Here is a 25932-nt window from a genome sequence, read left to right on the forward strand (position 1 = left end):
CGTAACACCTGTAAACAGTCTATGGTTGACGCTCATTCGAAGAAGCGTGCCCTGCCTCTTTTTGCGGCCGTGCCTACTTCCTGGTAGATGAAGCAGCGCCTCAGTTTTGACGTAGTAAGAAGAGGAGCAGCTGCTGAAGTGAAGGTGGAGAGGCTGCTGTTGATGGTCTTTAGCACTTTGTTTGCACACGTTTTCATTTTGGCTCCTTTGAAGAAAACATGGGAAGCACCGTGATGGAGTCCAGCAAGGACAGCTCAAAGAAAATGCCAAAGAAGAAGAAAAGCCTGCGGATTAACATGCCTGTGAGTCGGTGAAGTATCAACTAATGTGGCTTCTTGCTGTGAATGTTAAAAACCGAGCTTGTCATTGAACTTTTCAGGACATCAGGAGGGACACTTTTAGTCAGGGTTTATTGCATATCTGCCTGTACATGAACGCGGCAGAAGAGCATGCACGATTGACAGCTGTCTCTGTGCTAGGATTTTTAAATGCAACAGAGGAAATAACATGTATTTTGTTAGGCGAGCCTATGCTGGAAACAGTTGTTTGTTTGCAATGACACATTTGTAGACACTTCCTTAAACATTTTGATCAATATGTCCTGTAATGTGTTGACATTGTAGCCATTAACAGCGTTACTAACTAACATTAGGGCTGAAATTAACCTTTTGTTTTATGTATCTACAGAAGATGTAGCCTACTCAAAGCATTTGGGTATTGTGAGGGAAAACAAATAAGCAAACATTTATGAGGAACCAATGTGCTCTAAATTAGCAAGTCATGCTTTATTATTTTCTATATAAAGAGCCTTTGTTTGCAGTAGTGATTCACAGATTGTGATTAGTGTTATATAGTGAATAGTGATTATTTGCTTTATTCAACATACTGGGCAGGCAATGACTGTCATTTTCTCCACAAGCCTTCAAAAGACTGTGAAGCTAACAGTTTCACTGCATACTTTAAAAGCTTTTTCAAACCTTCTGTTTTTCAAGGTTCAAATAAAGTATGTTTTAAACACTGTGAGCAGTACCAACTTTTTTGTTTTGTCTTTAAGGTGTATGACATGTTACTGTAGCTTACAGTGAATAGTTTTTTGGATGGCATCTATCAGATCCACCAATTGCAAGCTCTACAACATTTAACTGTACATCTATTGGATACTATCTCTGTCTCCTGTACAAGCATTTGGTAAATAGTTGCCTTTGTGTTGCCTTCTTTGGAAAATGACCTAAGAAAAAGTGCCTGCAGCTGAGAGTCTCATTTACGTTTTCATGAGGCATTCATGTGCAGATAATTAGATTGGAAGAAAACATTTCCCCAATAGTAAGCCTGTGAATTACAACACTTTTTTGTGATCAACACTCAAGTTGTGTGTTTTTGAAGTTCTCAGACATGAACCATGAACTTCACCTATGTTAAAAATATGGCCATAAACAAACCTTCTGCTGAACTTCCCCATAGTGGAATGTAAAACTCAACCTTTGGTATGCGAAAGGTTATGTGTTGTGTTTGCTTACTTGCAAAAGTTTCCGCATTGGCCAAACATGTTTTTCTTCTTCTTGAGTGGTACAACTTTCACTTTTAATGATGAACAGAAGGAATAATGTACCCTTTCTGAAATATGCATAACTATTTAATAGTGGCAGAGAAAGCATGCATTTTTCCTGTTATAACTTGCAGTTTTGTTTTAATGCTGTATTTCCTTGACATTCAGATTTGTGTTTTGTGCAGGACTTTGGTGCATTTACTTCCCCACAAGTGGAGACAAGTGACTCAACAAAAAGTGGCTCTAAGATGGTAAATAAAGAATTTTCGTGCCTCCATTATTTTCCTTTACTTGCCAATTGTTTTTCATGCTTGTTTTTTCCAGCACATGGTTTATCTTGTCACGTTAGCTCTTGTTGGTTTGGCCTTGGACACATTTAGCCGTGTATTTAAGGGAGAAAGATATTCCTCAAGTATCTCTCGCCCTTTCTGCCAACCCTGACCGGTTTACAGTAACATTACGCCCTCTGTGTTCAGGCATAGCAAGATCAAGAAATTGATTTTCTGAAAGAAAGCAGCCACTTCCTACTGTCTGCTCTGATTGATTAGAATAGGAGTAAACCTCGATCATTAGCTCATATCCACCAGAGTACATTCTTCACTTTTACCCCAATAACATTATGTAATGCTGATATAAACCTGCATTCTCCTGAGTTTGTATCCAGACAAACCCTGAAAGTTCACTTGCCTTAACAAGCTCTTGCACAATGACAGAGGGAGAGGCACACAGAACAGATGGGTGTGTGCTCACGCTCCTACAGATTTGTCACAGGATTGGTCTAAACACAAATGTGCTTCTAAGCGAGCCTCTAAGCAAATATCCGTACCAGAGTGACCAGACAAAACAATTATTCCCTTTTTCATTTGGTATTATCAGTGCATTGCAGTGCTTAGGTTCTGTCTCCATCTAATATGCATACTCTGTTTTGTTGAGGCTAGTTATTATCCAGGCTTATTATCCACCAACAATGTAACCAAAACACTCCTGTTACGGTTGAATGTTTTCTGTAAATACAACCTCCTAGCTGGAGATTGCTGCGTACTATAAAGCTTCACTGTTTCAGTTCCCACAAATGGTTAAAATATTTGTTGTTGGCACATCCCGAGCAGACAGCTCAGTGGTGGGAGGAGGCGCTCGCTGACTCAAAAGAGATTGGCTGCCATGCCCCCTGTTTTGTTTTGGTGTCTGCACAGCGAAAAGAGAAGCATTTATATCAGTCTGTTTACAATATATTGACCTTGCAAAGACTTATAAACACAGAAAGTCAAAATGAGTAAATATGCTTTAGTTTGGCCAATGAGAGCGGATTTTCTTAAAGTGAACCTGTAGGTGATGTTACTTACTGATATGATGATGCCCTGTGCAGCATGATATAATTAAGATAGTTAAATAAAGAAAGTTTTGACCTGTACGATGTTTTGTGAGTACAGGATACACTGCAAATTTGATATGGTTTCCTGTTCAGCTCTGATTAAGTCTTGCACAGATGGGTGTGCAGACAAACTGAGAGGTTTCTGCCAAGCAATTGTTTAGTTACAGTCAAATGTTCTCTGAAGGGAATTTCACTGCAAAACACGTTAATAATGATATGTCCAAGAGGTCTCTGGTTTAAAAGAAAGTCCAGAATTAATTAATACACTTTTATAGAACAGATAGAATATTTGTCTTATTGCACCTTGCACACAACCACATTCTCATTTTTCTTTTTATGACATAACATTGAGTGTAGCAATGTGCTTGAGTAAACAGTACAGTTTTGTATATGTGTGGGGAAAAGAAGAAGTAACCAAACGAAAGCTCCCACAAAAAGTGCAATCAGCGGCAGTCATTTCACAATAAACCTCTCTCTAGATTTGCAGCATGCCTCTCACACAACACTGTGGTTACACACTGAACATAACCCTAACTTTAACAAAGGTGCAGACAAATAAATTGTTTTTATTTCCTCATTGTCTCTTTTAGGCAGAACGTCAAATCCATTCAGCCAGCCCCACCAAAGGCGAGTCAGTGAGGAGCCCAGCCACGCTGCCCCTGCATTCTCAGTCTGCTCCAGTGCCAGTGAGGACCAGTTCAGGGTCTCCAAAAACTTTATTCCCCTATCCCTCCAACCAGGACAAATCCCCCCGCCGTTTGAGCTTCAGTGGTATCTTCCGCTCCTCATCCAGCTCAACGCCTCCAATCATCAAAATCTTCTCCAGGACGAGGAAAGGTGAGTGGAGAAGTTAACTTACGTAGTTTACTTTGGTGTATTAGTGCATTAATAGAATCATTAACAAAATGGGAAAACAAATATGTGTACATATATTTAAAAATAGTATTAGATATACTGTAACTATGTAACTATTTCAACTTAATCTTAAACCTAAGCTTAGCAGGGATATGCACAATTATATCCAATAAATGTTCAAAGTAAAGAATACGCAATGTACAGAAAAATTATTCAGAAAGATGTGCATTAGTGAAATGCATAAAAAGTATAAATATGTTAATTTGTGGTCAGGGGGCTACTGTGGCTGTAAGGTAGTGTGGTCGTCTGGCAATCAGTAGGTTGGGGGTTTGATCCCAGTGCGTGCGATCAAAATGTCGATGTATCCCGATGGTGTGATGTATGAAAAAGTGAGAATGGGTAATTACTGACTTGCATATGTAAAGCACTTTCAAGACTCCTAAAGATTGGATACAGCTCTATATCAAATGCAGTCAATTTACCATAATGTAACCTGTAGTACTATTGTATCTTAAACGTTTTATAAAAGTAAAATACTGAATGACAGCTGTTGCCAATGCAGAATAATAATCATGATGTTGTGATCTTTTGCAAGAGCGGGTCTACGAGGAAGACCTTTGTAAAGACAGCAAGACACAATAGATGCATCTATGTCATCATGATTGTTGTGGTTTCCTCCTTTTCACAGAGCTAAAGCCACACAAAGGAACCCGTCTCTGTGATTGATATCAGGAGTTCAGATATGTTGTAGCTTGTGACAAAATATACATCAATGCAAGTCATGCAGCTTTTTCTCAGACACACACACAGTGAGCATCTTTCTGAGGATAAGGAAGTAGAAGCCACGATTTCATCATGGTGAAAAGAAATCAAACTAAATCCACTGCTTTGTGTTGTACTTTCCTGCGGGCTAACACGGTGACAAGCCTCTTCAGGAAGATGGGCGCTTAAGGTGCAGAAAGATGTTTCATCAAAGATTCATTATCAGTCATCCTCTTAATATAACTCTCCAAGGGAAAGACAATGGTTGACTTTGTTTATTGTCAGAGTCAGAGAGGAGTTTCTTTTGTATCTCCCTAATGCTAGCATTAGCAGTGCATTTCAAACCAAGATTATTAGGGTAAGTTACAGGTTTTTTGTCCAGGTGGGAGCCCTGCCATACTTTCCACATCAAAATGAAACGTCATTGAAGGTAATACTGGCATCACTAAGAGGTAGAAATGAGAACAAGGCCTTGTTTTACGAGGAACAGAACGTACAACCAGATTTCCAGCTCTCATGTCTCCATGCTTTTGGTTGGCTGATTATTACATAACAAAACCAAGCCTGTACTACATGGAAACGGGCCTGCTGGAAGCATCATCACAGAGATGAGTCATATGTTTTTGGCTTCTACATATACCCATTCTTCTGTTTCCTTGCACAGGGTCAGTTTGGCAGTGGCTGGTGGAATTAGCTATGTTAGAGCCAGACCTCAAGAGTCGGCAAGTAAAACACACCAAAACAGCCCTGCGGCTACAGGCCTCTGGTCTCTCTGGATTTCTATAGTGTGATGTGGTTTGAGACGTTAAATCCTTTCTGTTTCCTTTTTTAACTAATGATGTGGCTTTAAGTGAATGTGGGCCAATGATGAAAATTACAGGCAACAAAGAATGCTTTTACGGCAAATGAATATTATCCAGTGACTGAGTGGGCACACAAGCTTTTCCCATTTGGGGGATGTTTTTGTAGACACCCTACTTTCACCACAAGGGTGTGCTCAAGGCAAAGTCTTGTTTTAGTTATGTTTAAGCTGTCAGTTCTATATGTCCTGTTATCATCAGTATTTCTGGCCATTTTAGCCAACATAGAGGTATTCTTTAAGATTTTGAAATGTTCCTGAACATCATATTTAGTATAATTTAGACAAAACTACTTTCTCAGTTGCATTTACATCCATATCTGCTTCAAATACGACCAGAAGGTTTTTCAGTCCTGTCTGCTCCATCGCCTGGACATTGTCAGTCTCCCAGCGCTGAAAGCGACTGTGTTGCTATCATTCCCTTATCTGGAAGTGACCAGACTCTCAGAAGCTCCTCGTACAACCATGCAGAATTGTTTCCCCCCTCTCTCTTGCTGTCTCTGTTGCTACTGTGTGCTGTATGTTGTCAGTAAATAAAGGAAACGAGCAGTTTTCCCTTTCCATATTTGACCAGGCGCAGACCCTACAAGGGCAGGAGGATTATTATTGGATTTTGGAAGCTGAGCTAGGGAAAACCTAAAAAATACACAATTTAAAATCCTCATGGATCTGAAACCTAGCAACTATAGATACAAACTGCAGTGAATTCCCTTTATTAGGATACGGAAAAACACGAGTGAGCATCGCAGGATGTTTGAGGTAAGATGACCCTCACTCATATTAGCCGTTGACCCACTGAGCTGAGTGGAACACTTGCATAACGGGTTAATTGAGATCTGTACTGGACACGCTGTGGCTAATGTCAGTAACAGATACTGAGAGCGCCATCTGTTACGGGTTGGGGAGACAAGTGGTGTTGAATGGAGGCTCTCTGATCAGCTGACAGAACATGGGATGTCCCCACACTGTCATCTGACGGGGGTTGGCCTCAGCAGTCTTTAAGGTCCCCAAAAGTTACAGACAACTGAGTATACATGACACAGCTGCAAGACTCCAATCTTAAAAACACCACTTTTATGTCTTTTATTTGTAGTTTTCATTTCAGACAATGCTGAGATTGTGTTATCCTCTAATGCTGTGAAGACAAAGTAAGACAGAGCTCCTGTCCTTACTTTCCTTTGTTGGTAGAGGGAGTGCAGTGGAAAGGAGGCGGGAGGAAGTGCAGCCTGAGCCAATCGCTGGTGTTTCCTTCACGGACTGGCCTCCTTTTTCAGGCTGCTGACATGCGTGCTCTATTAAAGAGACGCCACCCACAGCTGCACCTGACAACTTACAGCACTGACACTGCTCAGCGGGGGGAAAGGCACTCCAGTCCCCAGTTATTTGCATCACTTGCGACAGTGACATTTCTTAGCTGAAGCTGTGTGGAAATTACAGCTTTTATACTCAAACGACACAGAACCCTTCTCCCTGCTGGCTCTGTGCTCCGTAGCCCTGGAGGATTTTCTTCTTGCCTGGATATGAAAGCTTAGCCTATATTGGTGACTTGCTGCAGTTGTCATTTTCTGTTTGCAACTACGTAGGTGGATTCCTTCATGAAGTAACCAAGTAGTTTATTTTACATTGTTCATCCATCGACTAAAGGTGACCAGTTTCCTCTTTTTATAAAAAAAAAAAGGACCATCCCTCTTCTCTAGAAAGGAAAACAGCCTCCAGATCTGTGGAAAGCAGTTTGATATATTTTTCAACTTAGTTTATTTTCAACTAGCAAATGGTGTGATCTTCACTTTGGACAGTTTTCAGACATCGCCGCACCCCTCTCGTGATGCAGATGGTCATGGTCAGATTTAGTTTTGAACCAACAACCCACTGTGTTTCATGAAGAGGTTTGGCAGCCTGAGGAGGAGCAAGAAAAAGAAGGAGCAGGATGGGCTAGGAAGCAGGAATCAGTCCGAGGCGTCATGTCTGTCCGGTAATGTGCCATGTCTTCACCTGCTCCGTTTTAGTCCAGCAATCATGGATTCAGATGCTTAATGTTAACAGTCAATCTACACTTTCATGAGTCACATGCTGGTACACCTTTTTAAACAATACATTTTCAAGTTCTCTTTTAGTGTGAACATGTTCCCAGCCTATATATATACACACATAGTAGGTGGTGAAGGCAGTTTGTGATGGGCTGAGGCTCTGCATATAGTTTAGGTGCCGATTACATGGTCCTGGTTTCTTGTTTCACAAATGCATGCACGACAAATTGACAGCACACTGACCAAAGTGGTAAGCTATGTGTGAAGGGTTGAGATTACCTTAAATATCACGCTGCTAAATACTGCACCAACTGCACGATGCATTATGCATTGTGTCTACTAATATGTGTTCTTTAATTTAAATGTTAAAACAGTGAAATAAATACGATTTGTTTGTATTCCTGTCAACGAGGTAAAGTAATTCATAGCCACTCTATCTGATGCAGTGTCAGTTTGTATCCTAAGGGAGTCTCTTCAAAATAGCTGCTCCATTTTAAAAACGTTATTTAATCGACAGGAGTTATTTTGCCTGAAGTTGGGACAGTCAGAACATGCTAAGATGATGTTTTTTCTTATGTGTGGATGAACATTGAGAGAAAAATGCATATCAAACAAAAAGCACCGACCACCATGCGCACTTAAGGCGGCTTTGGTATAATGTGTTAGCTCATAATGCCTGATGTGTCACAGGGACACACTGTGAGACGTTGAAGTGGCTCTTTATCACAGACTTTACAGCTCCTGATTTAGAGCCGGTCTGACCTCGGTGGAGTAGATGAGAGGAGCTGTCCTAATGATGAACGCCCAAATGTAGCGGTGTAGGACATAGTTCATCTTAAAGTCAGAATATACAGCCTGGTGATACCTCCAGCCTATATCAGTCCTTTGATCCAGAGCGTCCACACATTGGAAAGTCAACTGTGTAGCTGCTGAAATCTACATGAGACATTTGCAGTAGTCTGTGTGCTTCTATGCATCATTGTGCATGTCCGTTTGAATTGTGACTGCACATTTAAATGTTTTGCCATGATGCAGTGAGTGAGCTTGCCTTTTTTGGGTTGTTTATATATACACAGCATACAACATTGTATTATGGTGTTTCTAGAAATTGATTTGACTCCCTTGTTGCTAATTTGGTTCACTTGACTATATCATTTATTGCGTCACAATCAAAACTCCAGTTCTGACCAGTGCACCAATTCAAAATGCAATTAACAGTTGGGAAACATTGTATTACGCAGCTGGCCAGAGAAAGCTGTATTGTTGAATCTGTAGCAGCTTTGCTTCTGCTCTGACTTCAACCAATGACGATCACGTTGCTCTCCGTCGGCCCACATGACTGAAGCCACTCTGTCGACTCCTCAGGGGGCCCCCACTGAGAGGATCTGGTTTTATGGGTGTTATGTTAACACAGCTCGCAGTAAATTGCAATATAAAAAGCAAGCGTGAGTCGCCACCTGGGTTAATCCGCTACCTTAAGAGCAGCCTTTACACCTCTGAATCACTGCACACATCTCGTGCTAAACCACCAAATATTCTGCTGTTAATGTAGGACTTACAGTTTTAATGCTCACAATTAAAATGTGTATTTTAGCGGGGCATTAATTGTTTGGTCTATAAAATGGAATAGAATTTGAGAGAAATGGTCACCCCAGTTTCATAACGTTATGTCTTTTTAAATGTTAATATTATCCAGTTAAATGTGATAATAACCTTTTATAAAGGAAAATCTCCATTTGAAATGCTGAAAACCTTTAGTATTTCAAGGTAATGCAGAATAAATATGAAATACAAATGATTATTTTGTTAGTAAGTACTTCAACAGTATAACCTTGCATTTCAATGCTGCTTTTGTTTACCAAACATAGACAGAACTGTGTCTATTGCTGAAGTGAATCTTATCAGTATGTAGTACGCTCGTAGGTGACTTTACTCTAAAATATTATAGAGTACAACGTAAGTGTTTTTAATGATAGTAAACTAAGATGGACTGGACTACTTACAAGGCAGCCATTTCCTACTTCCTGTGTGGTGTCTGTAGCAGCCAGAGAGAGGGCTCCAGCCCGCTGTTATCTCCTCCTGGGGAATGTGCCACAACAGCGGGGCTAAAATAAGAAAGCTACACTGCGAAAGCAGGGCACGCCAGAAAGGGCCGGTGTACGCCAACTAAATGTGAAAAGATAGTGTGGAGTGCGCTTTAAGAGACCAAGGAAACATAGTATATAAAACATTTCTTCAAATGTTTTTAATATCTCACGATATTGGTACATCTGTACCTGTTGAATTAGTACGTATAATAAATATAAGGGATACTCAGCTTGCCACACTTTAAATGATGAAGTACTTTATTTCTCAGCCATATGTTAAAATTAGTTTAATAATTGATCTATTTGTTTCATATGACTGAGTCAAATGGGGTTATCTTCTGAAACTGATTCTTGTATTTTCTAGTTGGCCTCATGTGACATTCGCTGTCACACCCATGTTGTATTTCAAGGCATGATAAAGCAACTGGAAGTCCCCAGGTGGAGGCCTAGTCATGTGAAACATGTGATCCTCATTACGCATATCACTCATTGTCAATCCTCAGAAATATGCCTGCATGGCAGAGCAAGGAGAGTGTGAGTGTTGTATGTCAGCCTGCGTAAGATCGTGATGCCTGATGTAAAAGAGCATGTGAGGGCTGTCATGTGACTGACACCTTCAACCTGACACCCCGCAGGAGGAGCTGTGTCACACACAGCTGACGGCTGCTCTGGAGTTTAATGCAGCTGCTTATGTTGTAATATGCCTAGTAATTGTGGAGGGACTCCAGGAACAGGAGTAACAATCAATAAATCAATCAAAGTTTATGTATAAAGCCCAATATCACACATGTTACAGTTTGTATACAATATGAATATGAATACAACCCCCTCGGTCTTTAGACCCTCACATCGGACAAGGAAAAGCTTCCAAAGAGACCCCAGAGTTAAAAGGGGAAAATGGATGAGACCTTGGGGAGAGCAACGGAGGAGGGCTCACTCTCCCAGGACGGACATGCAATAGATGTTGTGCATAAATTAAAAAGATAATACATCCAAATGCTTGAAAAATGCATACAGTATGTAAGAAGAAGATGAAGATGGATCCCGATCGATGTCAACAATCCTCTGGGTGCCATTTAAAGAGGGAGTAAGGTGAAAATCAGGCAGGACCACAGCAACAGGCAGGACCACAGCATCAGGCAGGACCACAGCATCAGGCAGGACCACAGCATCAGGCAGGACCACAGCATCAGGCAGGACCACAGCATCAGGCAGGACCACAGCATCAGGCAGGACCACAGCATCAGGCAGGACCACAGCATCAGGCAGGACCACAGCAACAGGCAGGACCACAGCAACAGGCAGGACCACAGCATCAGGCAGGACCACAGCATCAGGCAGGACCACAGCATCAGGCAGGACCACAGCAACAGGCAGGACCACAGCAACAGGACCAGGCTGCATTAAAAGAAAGGTTTTCAACCCTGATTTAAAAGAACCCAGCGCCTGTCTCCTGATAAATACTTTACTCTTTTTGAACAACAACAAAACCGCAAACATTACATATTTTCACATATTACACAGTTCATTCATTCCTTCAGCGTGGAACTGTAGATGCAGGGCAAGAGCTTCTTAAACCAGTTGCTTCTTCTCTCCTTTCTGGCGACCTGGCTCACCAAGCCTTCCAGCCGAGCGTTCAGGGAGCTCTGCGTCTCCTTCCGCTCGTCCTCCTTCTCCTAGAGACTCTGCTGGAGGCGTCCTTTCTCCTGAAGGAGCGTGGACTTCTCCTCCTGCCACTGCTGATCCAGATTCGGCCTCCTCCTTTCTTCAACCTGAAGCAGGGTTAACGTCCGGCTCTGCCACTCCTGCTCTCTCCCCTTGAAGAGCTGTGCCTCGTCCTCCTTGTACTTGATGCGGTTGTTCTCCAGCTGCTGTTCCACCTCCTTCAGATCAGCTGCTAGTTTGTCGTTTGCTTGGAGCTGAGCAGCATATGAGGCCTCTGTTTTTTCTGTCTTCTGCTGCAGGGAGGTTCTCTCCTGCTGCCAGAGGAAGCACTCCCTCTCCACCTGATCTTGTCATTACCCCAAGTGAAGGAGTTGGGGTATCTCGGGGCCTTGTTCTCGAGTGAGGGGACAATGAAGTTGTGGTTGAGGTGGTTCGTGCACCTGGTTAGGATTCCACCATGCACGTCCCACTGGGAAGAGACCATGGACCGGTTGGAGGTTTTATATCACAAAAACATGTCTTATACTGACATTCGGTTCCAAAGTACTACATTTACATTTAAATAATGCCATTCGTATTCAGTTTTCTCTATAATTATACAACATGAATCGTAAAATATTTTTGAAATTATGTGATTTAAATTCAGCTTCCAGTGACACATATTTCTGACCATACTGTATATCAGAATTGGTTATTCAACAAAGCCATGGGACATACATATATACTGTACATTCCAGACTGCAAATAATGTGACCACATAATCTATATAATCTGCTAGTGGTGTATAACAAACTATTTATAAAAGAGAAGCAATAGTGACAATACAAACGTTTGAAGATACACATTAAAGCTAAAACATGCTGATAATTGTTATTTACTGTAAGTTGACATCATTTAGTTTGCTAGCTGTCTTTCTAATGGCGGTTTACCTAATGTAGCCCTGTCTGTCAGCAACTGAGCTGACACTTTCAAATCAAATCAGGTTTTATTTATATGGCACATTTTTAAACGATTTTTGGTCGAGCCAAAGTGCTGTACATGTAAATAACACATTACTACAATCGCAAACAGAAGACAATAAATTACAACAGCAAATATAAAAATCAAACACAGGGAAATGTCAGGAGTCGTGCTCCGCTCTGACTAGAAGGCCAGGGAGAAGAAGTGAGTTTTTAGTGTTGATTTAAAGAAACCTAGTGTCTGGGCCGACCTCACATGGAGGGGCAGAGTGTTCCTGAGCCTAGGGCCAGCTGCTGCGAAGGCTCGGTGCCCCCGGGTTTTGAGCCTGGTCTTGGGCACTACCAGCAGCAGCTGGTCAGCAGACCTTAATGCTCTGGCTGGGGTGTAGCAATGGAGGAGTGTTTTAAAAACAAATAAAAGGAGTTTAAAATCAATTCGGAACCTAATTGGAAGCCTGTGCAGCAAGGCCAGAATTGGAGTGATGTGGTGACGCTTTTTGTGGCCAGTGAGAAGACGTGCTGCTGCGTTCTGCACTAGCTATAGGCGTCTAATTGACGCCTGGTCCATAGCCACGTATAGAGCGTTGCAATAATCCAACCTTGTGGTTGGATTATTGCAACTTTATCTCTGTCATCAGTACCGCTGACTCTCTCAGCTCCTGATGGATCAGATATGCATTCCTACTGTGTTATAGCATGTGACAGCGTTGATGGTATTCACAGCAGTCATGATTGTAGCACGTTAGCCTTGCCAAATAAGTCTTTCAGGGATGTCAATCGGCATGGTGATTAAGTTTCACTGGAAACAAAGTATGGACTGACATTGAGAGGAACAAGCGTTAAGTTGTGGTATTGTTGACCTTTTTATCTCTCTGCAGCCTCTGGACTGTCCACACCACCCACCACCCCCACCCACGCGCCCAGCCAGCCTGTGTTCACCCAGGAGGCCGTGCCGAGCGGACCTGAACGCCCCGATGCGAGATCGCTATCCCGCTTCATCTCCACCCCTCCCGACACAGGGCAGCGCCTCAGCCTTCCCTCTGCTAAACCCCCAATCGCCTCCTCGAGCCCTGTGCCATCAAACTCTACCTCGCAACCAGTGAGTTAACAATATTACTCATTTTAAAGTAAAAATGTTTTATTATTTGTTTGTCTCGGGACAGGTTGGCTTGTGAACAATAAAGGAATGTGCTAAAACTCAAATACATTTTGATGTGCAGCAATGTTAGAATGTTAACATGAATTTAGTGTGAAGAGTTGTGAATGGCGCAGAGTAATTTCACATCATGATTACAAAAGGAGTTCAAAAGTCCCCTATTCTGTTAATAGCTTTAGAAGAAGGTGGCATGGTTTAGCTTTCATGGGGCTCAGAAATAGCATATGCATGTGATTTCCTAAAATAGGTGAAATATGTACAGTGGGGCAAAAAAGTATTTAGTCAGCCACCAATTGTGCAAGTTCTTTCACTTAAAAAGATGAGAGAGGCCTGTCATTTTCATCCTAGGTACACTTCAACTATGAGAGACAGAATGGGGGGAAAGAATCCAGGAAATCACATTGTAGGATTTTTAATGACTTAATTGGTAAATTCCTCAGTAAAATAAGTATTTGGTCACCTACAAACAAACAAGATTTCTGGGTCTCACAGACCTGTAACTTCTTCTTTAAGAGCCTCCTCTGTCCTCCACTTGTTAACTGTATTAATGGCACCTGTTTGAACTCGTTATCAGTATAAAAGAAACCTGTCCACAACCTCAAACAGTCACACTCCAAACTCCACTATGGCCAAGACCAAAGAGCTGTCAAAGGACACCAGAAACAAAATTGTAGACCTGCACCAGGCTGGGAAGACTGAATCTGCAATAGGTAAGCAGCTTGGTGTGAATAAATCAACTGTGGGAGCAATTATTAGAAAATGGAAGACATACAAGACCACTGATAATCTCCCTCGATCTGGGGCTCCACGCAAGATCTCACCCCGTGGGGTCAAAATAATCACAAGAACGGTGAGCAAAAAACGGGGGGACCTAGTCAATGACCTGCAGAGAGCTGGGACCAAAGTAACAAAAGCTACCATCAGTAACACACTACGCAGCCAGGGACTCAAATCCTGCAGTGCCAGACGTGTCCCCCTGCTTAAGCCAGTACATGTCCAGCCCCGTCTGAAGTTTGCTAGAGAGCATTTAGATGATCCAGAAGAGGATTGGGAGAATGTCATATGGTCAGATGAAACCAAAATATAACTTTTTGGTAAAAACTCAACTAGACATGTTTGGAGGAGAAAGAATGGTGAGTTGCATCCAAAGAACACCATACCTACTGTGAAACATGGGGGTGGAAACATCATGCTTTGGGGCTGTTTTTCTACAAAGGGACCAGGACGACTGATCCGTGTAAAGCAGGGGTCGGCAACCTTTTTGATATGAAGTGCCATTTAAAAAAAAAAAATTGTTATCAGCGTGCCGACAATCGAGAATTATCAACGGCGGGGGGGGGGGGGGGGGGGGGTTAAGGAGCTTGACGCTCGTGAACTATCAGCCGGAGGGTGGGGGGAGCCTCGCTGCGGGGAAGCAGTGTGTGGACCTGTCAACGAAACTTACACATTTACCACATTTGAATAATTGGTTTAAACGGCATAATAATAAGGACAATTGTCCGTTCTGTGATTCTCCAGAACACACATGTTATGATATTAGGGTCATGCAGAGTGAGATGAGATCGCTGTCCCTTCAAGAGAGAGAGAGAGAGGTGTGGCTTGTGCATGTGTGTGTGTGTGGATGGCAGAGCGACAGTGAGGGGGGAACGTGTGTATGTTTCTGGAAGTGAAACGAGGCAGCAGAAAAACAGAGGTCTGTGATGTATTTTGTGAAACAGAAGAACAGCTAAATAAATGCAACGGCCTCCCAAGAAGAGCTCGCCTCTCTCCAGTCATGTAAGCTAAAGTGGGTTATTGAACCTGAAGCTTGTTGCTGCTGCCCTCCTCGACTACGGTCTGGGAGCCGACAGGAAAGTTCAACACACAGATGGCCAGTCCGCCCCTTTGTAGCATATTATTTCGATGAGCAGATCGCCACTGGGCATTCAACTAAAGACACAGCCACGCAAAAACTTCGGCATTTGTACAGCTCCTTATGGGTACTGCAATTTGTGAAGTGCTTACCTCTGTGGTGAAACGATCAGCACTGCCACGGAGGAAAGCGGCAGAAAGTCAGCGGGGCTGCGTTGCGTATGGCTTCCTTCTGCAGGTAGACGCGCTCTGGCGGCGGTCTCGTTCATGATCCGAAAATACAATTTAAATATTATTGCACACTTATTCCACTTATTCCTAGTGTGCCACTGGTTACGGTGTCGCGTGCCAATGCTGGCACGCGTGCCAGGGGTTGCCGACCCCTGGTGTAAAGGAAAGAATGAATGGGGCCATGTATCTTGAGATTTTAAGTGACAACCTCCTTCCATCAGCAAGGGCAGTGAAGATGAAACGTGGCTGGGTCTTTCAGCATGACAATGATCCCAAACACACCGCCTGGGCAACGAAGGAGTGGCTTCGTAAGAAGCATTTCAAGGTCCTGGAGTGGCCTAGCCAGTCTCCAGATCTCAACCCCATAGAAAATCTTTGGAGGGAGTTGAAAGTCTGTGTTGCCCAGCGACAGCCCCAAAACATCACTGCTCTAGAGGAGCTCTACATGGAGGAATGGGCCAAAATACCAGCAACAGTGTGTGAAAACCTTGTGAATACTTACAGAAAACGTTTGACCTCTGTCATTGCCAACAAAGTATTGAGATGAACTTTTGTTATTGACCAAATACTTATTTTCCACCATAATTTGCAAATAAATTCTTTAAAAATCAGACAATGTGATTTTCTGGATTTTTTTCCTCATTTTGTCTCTCATAGTTGAGGTATACCTAGGATGAAAATTACAGGCCTCTCTCATCTTTTTAAGTGGGAGAACTTGCACAATTGGTGGCTGACTAAATAATTTTTTGACCCACTGTATGATTTAAAGGTGGGATGGGTAAGTTTGAGAAAACGGCTGGCTCGAGATACACTTTTTGTTATATTCCATGGAATACTCTTAACATCCCGATAGCAATGAATATCTGAAGTGCTGTGGAAGCCGTAGTACTGTAAAAATCACGACCAACCATTTTAGCCGGCCCGGCTAAAATAACTGGATGGCCTACCTGCCTGTCAGCCTTCCATCTGTGCACAAACTTATCTCGTGCCCTAATTGGTCATGTGCACGTTCGTGTGTGTTGGAGGAGGGGCTCTGTAAGGACCTGGCAGATTTTTTCCGGTTATGTATTTTCAAATTCTAGCGCACTCGAGCTGGTTTCTCCAAAATTACCTACCCCATCTTAAGTCAAAAACAAGACTGAATATGTGACACATTTGAAGGTAAATGCTGCCTCTTTGCATCACAGTCATATTTTCTAAAAAAATACAACATGGATCAAAAGACGTTGATCTAATAACTGTTATTCTTTTGTGTCAACATAAAGTCTATCCCTTAGTCATGTGCTTTACTCAGCGTCATAAGGGTTTACTTGGACAGTGGGGAACATAAGCATGGATGATGCAATCTATTTAATTTATGTGTTCAACCATAGACTGTATATATAAAGGTGTCAACAGGCCTCTGTTTGCTCTGAGAATATAAATATTGTCTCTGCATTGAAGCAGTACCTCAAACAGCATTACATTTCATACAAAGTGGAATTTACTTTAACTACAATAACAACTGAGAAATAGAGTACAGGGTTTTGGCGCAAGGGTTTTCACTGTGGGTTTTATTTAGGATTCACCACAGCATGAGTCAGCATGTGTTACCAGTTACTTCTGTGCCAGTTTAATTAATAATTATCTGAAGGTCCTCTTCGACCAGTCTGCTGTGAATGATTGTGATTATTACAGAGAGGGTAAATCAATATTTCATCACCAACATTGTATACTGATATAACACCAGAGGACTCATGATTTAGCTTGAAGACCGATGAGTCAGTGCCTGTCAGCCACTCTGTGCCCCCCCCCCCCCCCCCCCTTCACCCCGCAGTCCATCATTCAAATGTAATCTGATGCTGTAGTTTATTTTTTGCTAGGTCCAATTTCAAAAGCAATTAATATAATGGATGAGTGTATGCCTGCTTTCTTCCAGCTTGCTGTAATACAGAGTAAGCTGCGTTCCCGTTGTGATGCAGCAGGACAAGATTTATGAAAGTGCAGGAGCAGGTTTTTGGCAGGAGAAGCGCTGTGTCACCATTGCAGGGCGAAACTAGGGACTGCTTAGTATCTAGAGCAGGCTTTCTCACACTGCTGCAGTGGCTTGTTGTGAATATACTCACAAATTAAGAACCAAGGGAAAATCATGTATCCACAAGCACAGTTTTGATATTCAAATCTCTCAGCATGAGGCAGCATTTTTTATGCTAGGAACTCGCCTAAGTGCAAGATGCAAATAGCACAATTTGCGTGTCATATTAATCACGTTGTTTTCTCTGCCGGGGCTCCAAAGAGTTGTTTTTGCAGAGTTAAGCCATGTTGCTCGTTTTGTCCGAAGAAATTAAATCTGAGGATGTCACCAGGCATCCCCAGTTTCTTGCTGCTAAGCAACGTAAGGGATTTCCTAATATGGTGAAGCACCCAGGTTGCTGTGCGTGGAGGTGTGTGTTCACAGAGGTGGAACTTCCTGTTTTTTCTCCACGCTGTGTTTGAAAGACTTTTCTGGCGGTACGTGATGTTTGGTAGATTATAGCTTTAACAAATATTTCAGCTCATTTATAGTGTCGGTATTAATGCTCGCTCTACTGTGTAGTGCATGTTTGAGCAGCGTGTAGACATTAGTTCCCCCTACTGCAGCAAATGTGTCAGGACTGTTCCACTTTGAGTTTAAAGGGGTGTGTAGTCTAATAATAATGTGCAACTGAAGTTTCTGCCTGACAGCACAATGTCTATGTCACGTTACCTGTGGATATTACGCGGACTTGATCAAGATTAACGTAGTCGGTGAAACGCCAGTGACGCACGACGTTATTTTATTATTATTTTCTTTGGTGTGGTTGTTTTGGTGTTGCGCACGGCGCACCGCACTCGATAAGACCATAATAGTCTGCTGGGGCCGCTGGGGAAAAGTCGCTTCCCCCTGCTGATCACTCGCTATCCACAGCAAAGTTTGTTGGTCCGCTGCCGTGTGTTGTGGTGAGGATTTGCTGAAATCTTCACTGCACTCTTCTGTCTGTTTTACCTCTCAGGTGTACGGTTTATTCGAAGGCATGCTGGAGAAACTTGAACTGGACGATGATGGTAAGTGTCTCACTGCTCTATCTGCTGGTTCACTGCTCTATTTTTGTTTGCCTCCAACGGCATGTAAAGGTGACTTAACATCAGGATTTCATAGGTATTCCATCTGTTTCTAAGCAAAAAGTCTTATAAACCACAGTCGTCTGCTCATTTTGTAAGAATAACACACCTATCTAAATGAAAATGTTTTCAATGAAAATACTATGATGCAATATTAATAAATCAAGACAGATACCTGTGGAATGTTTTTAAAAGACATGTTATATCTAAGTTGTATCATATATTAAGAGTTATTGTTTTGCAGCATGTGAGGCTAAAACTAACACAAAATAACTATTTCAAATATTTGTAATACCCAGACCACATAGATGTTTCTGTTCAATGCTCATTTGTTTGACCAATTACTTTGTATTCATCCTTAATTCCACATGCGGGAAACAAACCCAGTCATTTTTCTAAGTGCATCATCAGTGAAGTACGGCCCTACTTTGTTGTCTGTGTTTTTCCACTGTTTCCTAGCTTGTTGGTGCTTAAAGTAGATCTTAATTATCCATACGATGGAGCAGCAAAGTGGCTGTAAGTGGTCCGGCCCCGTAATGGTTATTTAGGTTCTCAGAGTGTGTTGTTTCCAGGCTCTCATTATGTATTCCCTGTGAGATTTCTCCTTCCTCTCTTAAAGTATTTTCCTGCTTTTTGTTCTCACAGCTGCTGAACCTGAGAGTGATATTTACATGCGCTTCATGAAATCCCACAAGTGCTATGACATCGTCCCCACGAGCTCCAAGCTGGTTGTTTTCGACACAGCACTCCAAGTCAGTATTGTCTCAATATAACGTTTATTGTGCCTCCAGACAATCCTTTATATTGTCTTTGAAACCAAAATGGGCATTCAGCCTAAGTTAATGTTCGGTAAAAAAAAGCCAGAGTATTTGCCTCGGAGCTCTTCTATGAAATGGTTGATGAAATTGTCATAAAGCTGTTAAACAGTAAACCTGAGGAGGAATGGCCTCTTTGATGTATAGATCTTCAACCACTAAATCCACTGAAACTCGGTGTTAGCTATTATTATCTGAAAGAAACACAAATACTAAAACCAACCCATAGCCAACAAGAGTTTAGAGCATACTTAACAAAACACAACCCAAGTCTCTCTTCTTTTACTCATGAGAAGGTGACTTAAACAAAAAATAAATCATAAGAGTGGCTGTAACTAACAATAGTTTATCATCTACTTTCGCCATTAAATTCATTGGAATCTATGGTATGTTAAAAATGTGTAAAGAATTCCTGCCACTAGTTTAGTCCAAGATGACATGTTGAAACGTTTTAGTCAGACAAACAGTCCAAACCCGTTTTGATTTTAAGTGCGATAAAACACCAAATATAAACAACCAATATTCGTATTTATGAGGCTTGAACAAGTGAATATTTGCTAGCCCATTTGATTGATGATCTCTCAGGATTAAGTGTTTCAGGAACATCAAAGATAATCACAAATTGTTTTTAAGTATTAATCTAAATGGGTTTTTCATTTCAACTGTTGCTTGAAAGGTTAAGAAAGCATTCTTTGCTTTGGTAGCCAACGGTGTGCGAGCTGCTCCACTATGGGACACAGAGAAGCAAAGCTTTGTGGGTAAGAACCAAAAAACCGAAGAAGTCATGAAATGTTGTATTTAAGAGTTTGCAGTATGAATGTTTTATTCATGGTTTTCATATTTCAAAGAATGCTCAATATTTTGAAACTGGTCAGGTCTAAGTTTAGCATGTTTTACAAATATCAAGTTTTTAAAAGTTGTTACCTTGAGGTTTTTGGCCCAAACAAGAGGACAAAATGCTTCCACCCATTTAACACAGTTTATACAAATTGGACTAAAAAGAGGTATAGAGGCCTTAAATCTTCTGTTCATATATATTTAACTCTCGTTTAAACACTTATTTACTATGTCTTTGTCCACCTGCCTGAAGGATAAGCGATTATTAGCTACTTAAATGTTTGCTGTTCCTGCAAAATAATAAAGAAACGGATAAACACTTCAACGTGCAGCATACATAGTCTACATTTTAATTTAATAAAAACAAAAGGTTCACAGTTTCCTTTTCCTGTACTGTTGCATCCCTGCTGAATGAACACAGAGGAATGTTTTTGTATTCATTCTTCTGGTCGCATCTGAGTGCAATGCTATATTGAGCAGGAGTCAGTAAAGCTGTCACAAACCATTAAACATAGCAATGACTTCTTTGTATTGACCAGTGCTCCGAGTTATTTTACAACGACAACAAAAATCTCAGCAGTCTTTAAAACATGAACCTTCTTTTAGCATTAGAGTCTCAAAAGCCACACCAGCAGTGGATCTGCTTTGTTGTGCTGGTTGTTTGTTATTTGCCTGCATAAAGTTTATTGCAAGTCAGCCTGTGATGAATAATGAATGCCAGGTCAGCATGAGGATAAAGTGAGGGGGGGGTGGGGGTCAGTTATGTGTTGTTTGGACCACGCCCTTGTAGTGGCTCTCTCTTCCACTGCATCCAGGCATGGTATGTTGTTTATAGATGTGTGTGTTTTTCATTGCAGGAATGTTGACAATCACCGATTTCATCATCATACTACACAGATACTATAAGTCACCGATGGTAGGTAACCTAGACAGATAAACATGCGTGAGATTTGCTTCTGAGTCTTTCCCGGTTTCTTTTCTTCTTAAATGAACTGCAAATGTTACATTTCAGGTGCAAATATATGAATTAGAGGAACATAAGCTTGAGACTTGGAGAGGTAGTTATGATTATTCTGGCATGCATAATGTAAGACTGTATTTCTGTTTTATGAGCAAAACATACAACCCTTTAATATTTTATTTCTGGCTACAGAGGTTTACCTTCAGGCAACATTCAAACCTCTGGTCAACATATCACCTGATGCAAGGTATGTTGTCTGACCATGAATAATGAATCTTTCTCTGTTTTAAATATTTGTGTTCTGTATGTATGTCGGCAAATTTCATTATGTCTACTTTTAACTGCTAATGTGCTTTTTTGTGTTGCAGCCTATTCGATGCAGTGTACACCCTCATCAAAAACAAAATTCACCGCCTGCCCGTCATTGACCCTGTCACGGGAAATGCACTTTATATTCTCACACACAAGAGGATCCTCAAATTCCTCCAGCTTTTTGTGAGTCTAACAGAGTCACTGCCAGTCTGTCTGTGAATAAGTGTTCCGCTGGCATAGCATTTTAATCTATATAATCCATCATCATGATTGTTTATGCTGGGAACTTTGTCATGTCATCCCCTCTTTCATTTGTCTGCTGCCCTCTAGTGGCAAAATGGGCTTTATCATATCATGTATTTCAGAGAAAAACGTCCCGCACAAACCTCTGCACTGATTTATTTAAAGAGTCAACCTTTCTGATGACATGTTTTTATTTGTAGTTGGATCTCAGGGGGAATTAATTCTGTGCATAAAAAAGGAGACATAGAAAGTGGTTTGCCTTGGCACTACTTAACATGAATACAATGTGCCCAGAGTGATGATGTCACTTAACATGTCCCCGATTCATTGTGTGTGTATCCGTGTTCTTCAGATGTGTGAAATTCCAAAGCCAGCTTTCATGAAGCAGACTCTCGGGGAGCTGGGCATTGGTTCGTACCGTGACATTGCTTTCATCCGCCCCAACACGCCCATCATCAAAGCGCTCAACATTTTTGTGGAGAGACGAGTGTCGGCCCTGCCTGTGGTGGATGAGACGGGTAAGTCAGCGGCAACACATCAGTTTTGCCAAAGTAGCTTCTCCGTAAGGGCCGATTCGGATCCGCTCCTTCATTTTGGCTCATGCTACATCCTTCCAAGATGAAAATTGTGTCTGTAGTTTGTCCATAATTTAGTTGACAAACAAAAGCTCTTTGTTAAAATGACAAATAATTCTATTATTTATACTAAATTGCCTAAACTAACCAGAGTTCTTTATATCCTCTTCCAGGCAAAGTTGTGGATATTTACTCCAAGTTTGACGTCATTGTAAGTTACAATTTCTACAATTTCAGCTTTTGGAGTGACAAAATACCAAATATTAGATTGTTGAACTGCTTCTTTTTTTCTCTCTCAATTTCTACAATGATGTTTGTGTAGAACTTGGCTGCTGAGAAGACGTACAACAACCTGGACATCACAGTGACGCAGGCTCTGAAGCATCGCTCCCAGTACTTTGAGGGAGTCATGAAGTGCCATAAAATGGAAACAATGGAGACCATTGTGGACAGAATAGTGAAAGCTGAAGTGAGATTTTAAAAACACAAACACGTATATTTAGTAACCCAGGAATATCTTTAGGACTGATTCAAATTGCGTCTGTCATTTTGTGTTTTTTGCTCCAGGTGCATCGGTTGGTGGTGGTGGATGAGCACTCCAGCATCGAGGGCATCGTCTCGCTGTCAGACATCCTCCAGGCCTTAGTGCTCAGCCCTGCAGGTATAGATGCTCAGCATAGCTAGCCCAACCCCCCCCTTCAGCCCCGGACCCCATGCTCTCTCCCCCACCCCGCCCTCTAACCCTGTCCCAGGTAGGAAAGCACCCGTTTGAGCCCGGGCTGGTTTTGGCCTGTAGATGGCTGTAAGGAGGCATGGTGCTGACATCCTGCTGGAGGCTGCTGTGTGGAGCAACACAACGCTTCACTGTTGCTCGTTCAGAAACAAATCCCATGTCTGCTGTCACCAGTGCTTTGAAATATGTCTGATTGGGAAGTTGCTTTTTATTGTACTGCAGCTTCATACTGGGAATAGAGATTGGCAAATAGATGAATTGCATTTATTTTTGATAAGCTCGTAGTTGAACAGATCGATAGACTGTGGGAAATGAAGTCTGCCAAACCTTGTGTTGTCTTCACGTGAAGTGTAATGGGTAAAAGATGTTTTAATATCCTCCAGGTTGGTTAGTTGTAGCTTGCATCTAAGACCCTAATTATGAGAAAAGCTAGAAATGAGGTACGATTGGTTAGGAATGTAAATAAAATGATATTACACTCCACAGCTCTTTAAGGCTGTAAGGCTATAAGCCAAGCTCAACAACATCAACTTAGGTCAAAACTGAATCAAACATGGTGTTAACGAGGTAAGAAGTATTGAATCAAGGCTGGCGTTAAATCTGTTCTCATTTCAAACTATTCGTTAATGGATTTTAACTTATATATTGGTGTCTAACTACAGCAAGGAGCACAATTACAGCATGAATAGGTCTAACACTGCTGAGTTGAATTGGCTAGAATCAGGTTTGTTGGTCATTCCCCCTTCAAGCGTTGTGTTACCAGATGAGGCTGTTTTTGCTTTATATTAACCCTGTGGTTCCCAGAAATTGATTTGTGAAACAACAAAAACAATGCAAAACTTTAAAAAATAAAAAGTTTTCCATAGTGTTTTGAAATCACAAATGTTGGGTTTGAATGTTAACGAAGGGCATCAGCTATGCCATGCAGATGCTATTATACATTCTCCTCATTTATGTGTGGCTTGGATGGGATTGCATTAGTCAGTTCTACTTTGATGTGAAAATGTGTTTGAAGCGTGGCACACAAGTGTTATCCCTCCTTTTTTAAAGATGATTCAAACCAGGCTTTATTGAAATATATAGATCATTTATTTTGTGCAACTAAGCAGTCAGTTGTAATTTTTCATTAGGTGTAAACAAAGTCTAATTATGCCATCCCTTAAGGCATCACAAATAGATAAGTGGGCAGAATTAGGCTTATAATTATTGCTACTGGTTGTATCCACATAGAAGTGGGGAGTCATCCACATTTGCTCGAAATAATGATACACATAAAAGTTTGTCTTAGTTAAGATTTATCCTGTTTTTAAGGCCTAAATAGTTGTATTTTGTCCTTGTGAGAGATCCTGCAGTAGTGGCATGTCTGACTGAAATCAAGCCGACATTGAGGTTGAGAATTGATGAAAAAATAACAGTAATTCAGTTTTATGCTACAGTGTGTGTGCATCGTGTCCTTACTCTTTACTCTTCCTCTCTGCAGATGCCTGTAAGGAGGAGACCCTGACTGAGTGAGAGGGACGAGGCATCAGCTGGAGTGGAGACGTTTGAATGTTGAGGAATGGAGCGAGAGGCTGAGCGGTGTAAAGGTCCCAGAGCCGCCTGCTACGATGCACTATAGAGGCTCGGAAACCAAAGAGCTCGACAGCTGAATGAAGTGGAGTTCCTGCACGGAGGATTGATTTTCTGAGTGTTTTGTGTTTTTTTGGATTGTTTGAACACTGATCAGATGCGCACACACAGTATACTGTATTTATACACCGAGATACACACACATAGAGACGCGTTATGGTCACCTGCCAAGAAAAAGGTGGCAAAGTCGAGACGGGTTCTTATGAAATAGGGCTTCAGTGTTTTGTGTTATTTAGCTACAATCATGCTGCTGTTATCAGTTGATTTGTAGTCACATTTTGATACTATAAGTCAACACATCTTGGACAACTTCTCAGTTTTTTTGTGTAAAAAGGTGGACATTCATGCAATTTATTGTTTAGTAGCAAAACTACACTTACAAAATGGCCATGTGTTGTTCAAATCAATGATTGCCAGTGCTAATATGGAGAGATTAATGCCAAATCTTTATTTGTGCCTTTGGTTGCCCTGCCCACACACAACTTAAAACTGAAAGTATTGATGTAACTTTGCTTATGTTAAATAAGTGCAATTAATGTTATTTTTTTAAAGATATAAATATGTAATATTAAAGTAGTTGGAAAACTTCTACTTCTCATACAAAAAAGATTGTCCTTGGCTGCATTTCTGTGATTTTTAAACCATGTCAGAAGGGTCAATCATCGCTTTTTAATGGATCTCATTCTAAAAAATAATCCTGATATTAAAATCTTGACAAAAAAACACAATGGTCTGAGGTAAACACACCATTACATTAATATAATTATAATTGCTGAGAGCTATGAGTGAGTTTCACTTGTTTTACTTCAGTAGTTATTTAAAGTCATGGCAACTGATTGATGCATTTTTGGAATGTTTTTACAAGAATGAGAAATATCTTTTTAAGATGTTAAAAAACCTTTTTTTACATTTACTTTCAGTTATTTTGACGCTTCAGAGAATCTGATATTCGCAGACGTGCAAAACAACTGGGTGGTTTCAGCTGTAGCTCGACAGGACTCATCTCCATCTTTGACTGTAAATAGTTTTCGGGAAACGTGTCACATAAAGCTTTATTTTTATGAATGTATCAACATGTTTAAAGAGACTGCAGTTTTAATGTTATTTTTGTAAATATATTGTGGCAATATGTCTGGTTCAAAGAGACTTTGTATGAGATCCACATGTACTGTATATGTGCAAGCATGAGAAACTACACTTCAGCAGTATGAATGTCCTTTGTTTTACTTTTCTATTTTTCTGACCGCAGAAAAATAAATGGACACTGAATGTACTTCAAAGCTGTCTTTCTAAGTTGTTATTTGACTTTGGTTTTAACTGGTTCAAGGATGTGTTTC

At 41.3% G+C, this 25932-nt stretch overlaps 1 protein-coding gene across 4 annotated transcripts; it reads left to right on the top strand.

Moving 5' to 3' along the window:
• LOC307020480 (5'-AMP-activated protein kinase subunit gamma-2-like) lies at positions 1–25875 on the top strand. Of its 4 annotated transcripts, none has more exons than XR_013802903.1 (16): positions 1–302; positions 1732–1797; positions 3509–3755; positions 13011–13231; positions 18382–18433; positions 19136–19242; positions 19982–20063; positions 21000–21058; positions 21155–21200; positions 21296–21350; positions 21472–21598; positions 22011–22176; positions 22407–22444; positions 22556–22702; positions 22801–22985; positions 24447–25875. XR_013802903.1 is itself a non-coding variant. In XM_079651857.1 (16 exons), the coding sequence occupies exons 1-16, from the start codon at positions 219–221 to the stop codon at positions 24476–24478; spliced, it is 1623 nt and encodes a 540-aa protein (XP_079507983.1). In that variant the 5' UTR covers positions 11–218; the 3' UTR covers positions 24479–25875. The 4 variants fall into 4 exon arrangements, 3 of the variants coding, with proteins under 3 accessions (XP_079507983.1, XP_079507984.1, XP_079507985.1); XM_079651857.1 differs by having other exon boundaries at positions 11–302; positions 22801–22894; XM_079651858.1 differs by lacking the exons at positions 1–302; positions 1732–1797; positions 3509–3755 and adding an exon at positions 6720–7366 and having other exon boundaries at positions 22801–22894.
• The last annotated feature ends 57 nt before the right edge of the window (positions 25876–25932 follow it).

The sequence above is a fragment of the Notothenia rossii genome, assembly GCF_949606895.1.
Source record: "Notothenia rossii genome assembly, chromosome: 9".
NCBI lineage: Eukaryota > Metazoa > Chordata > Actinopteri > Perciformes > Nototheniidae > Notothenia > Notothenia rossii.

Bases quoted from the DNA above. Each gene is read 5' to 3' on its own strand.
- LOC307020480 (XM_079651857.1), top strand. From the start codon at position 219: ATGGGAAGCACCGTGATGGAGTCCAGCAAGGACAGCTCAAAGAAAATG. The intron at 1,798-3,508 runs GTAAATAAAGAA...TGTCTCTTTTAG, and splicing joins CAAAAAGTGGCTCTAAGATG to GCAGAACGTCAAATCCATTC. The intron at 22,177-22,406 runs GTAAGTCAGCGG...ATCCTCTTCCAG, and splicing joins GCCTGTGGTGGATGAGACGG to GCAAAGTTGTGGATATTTAC.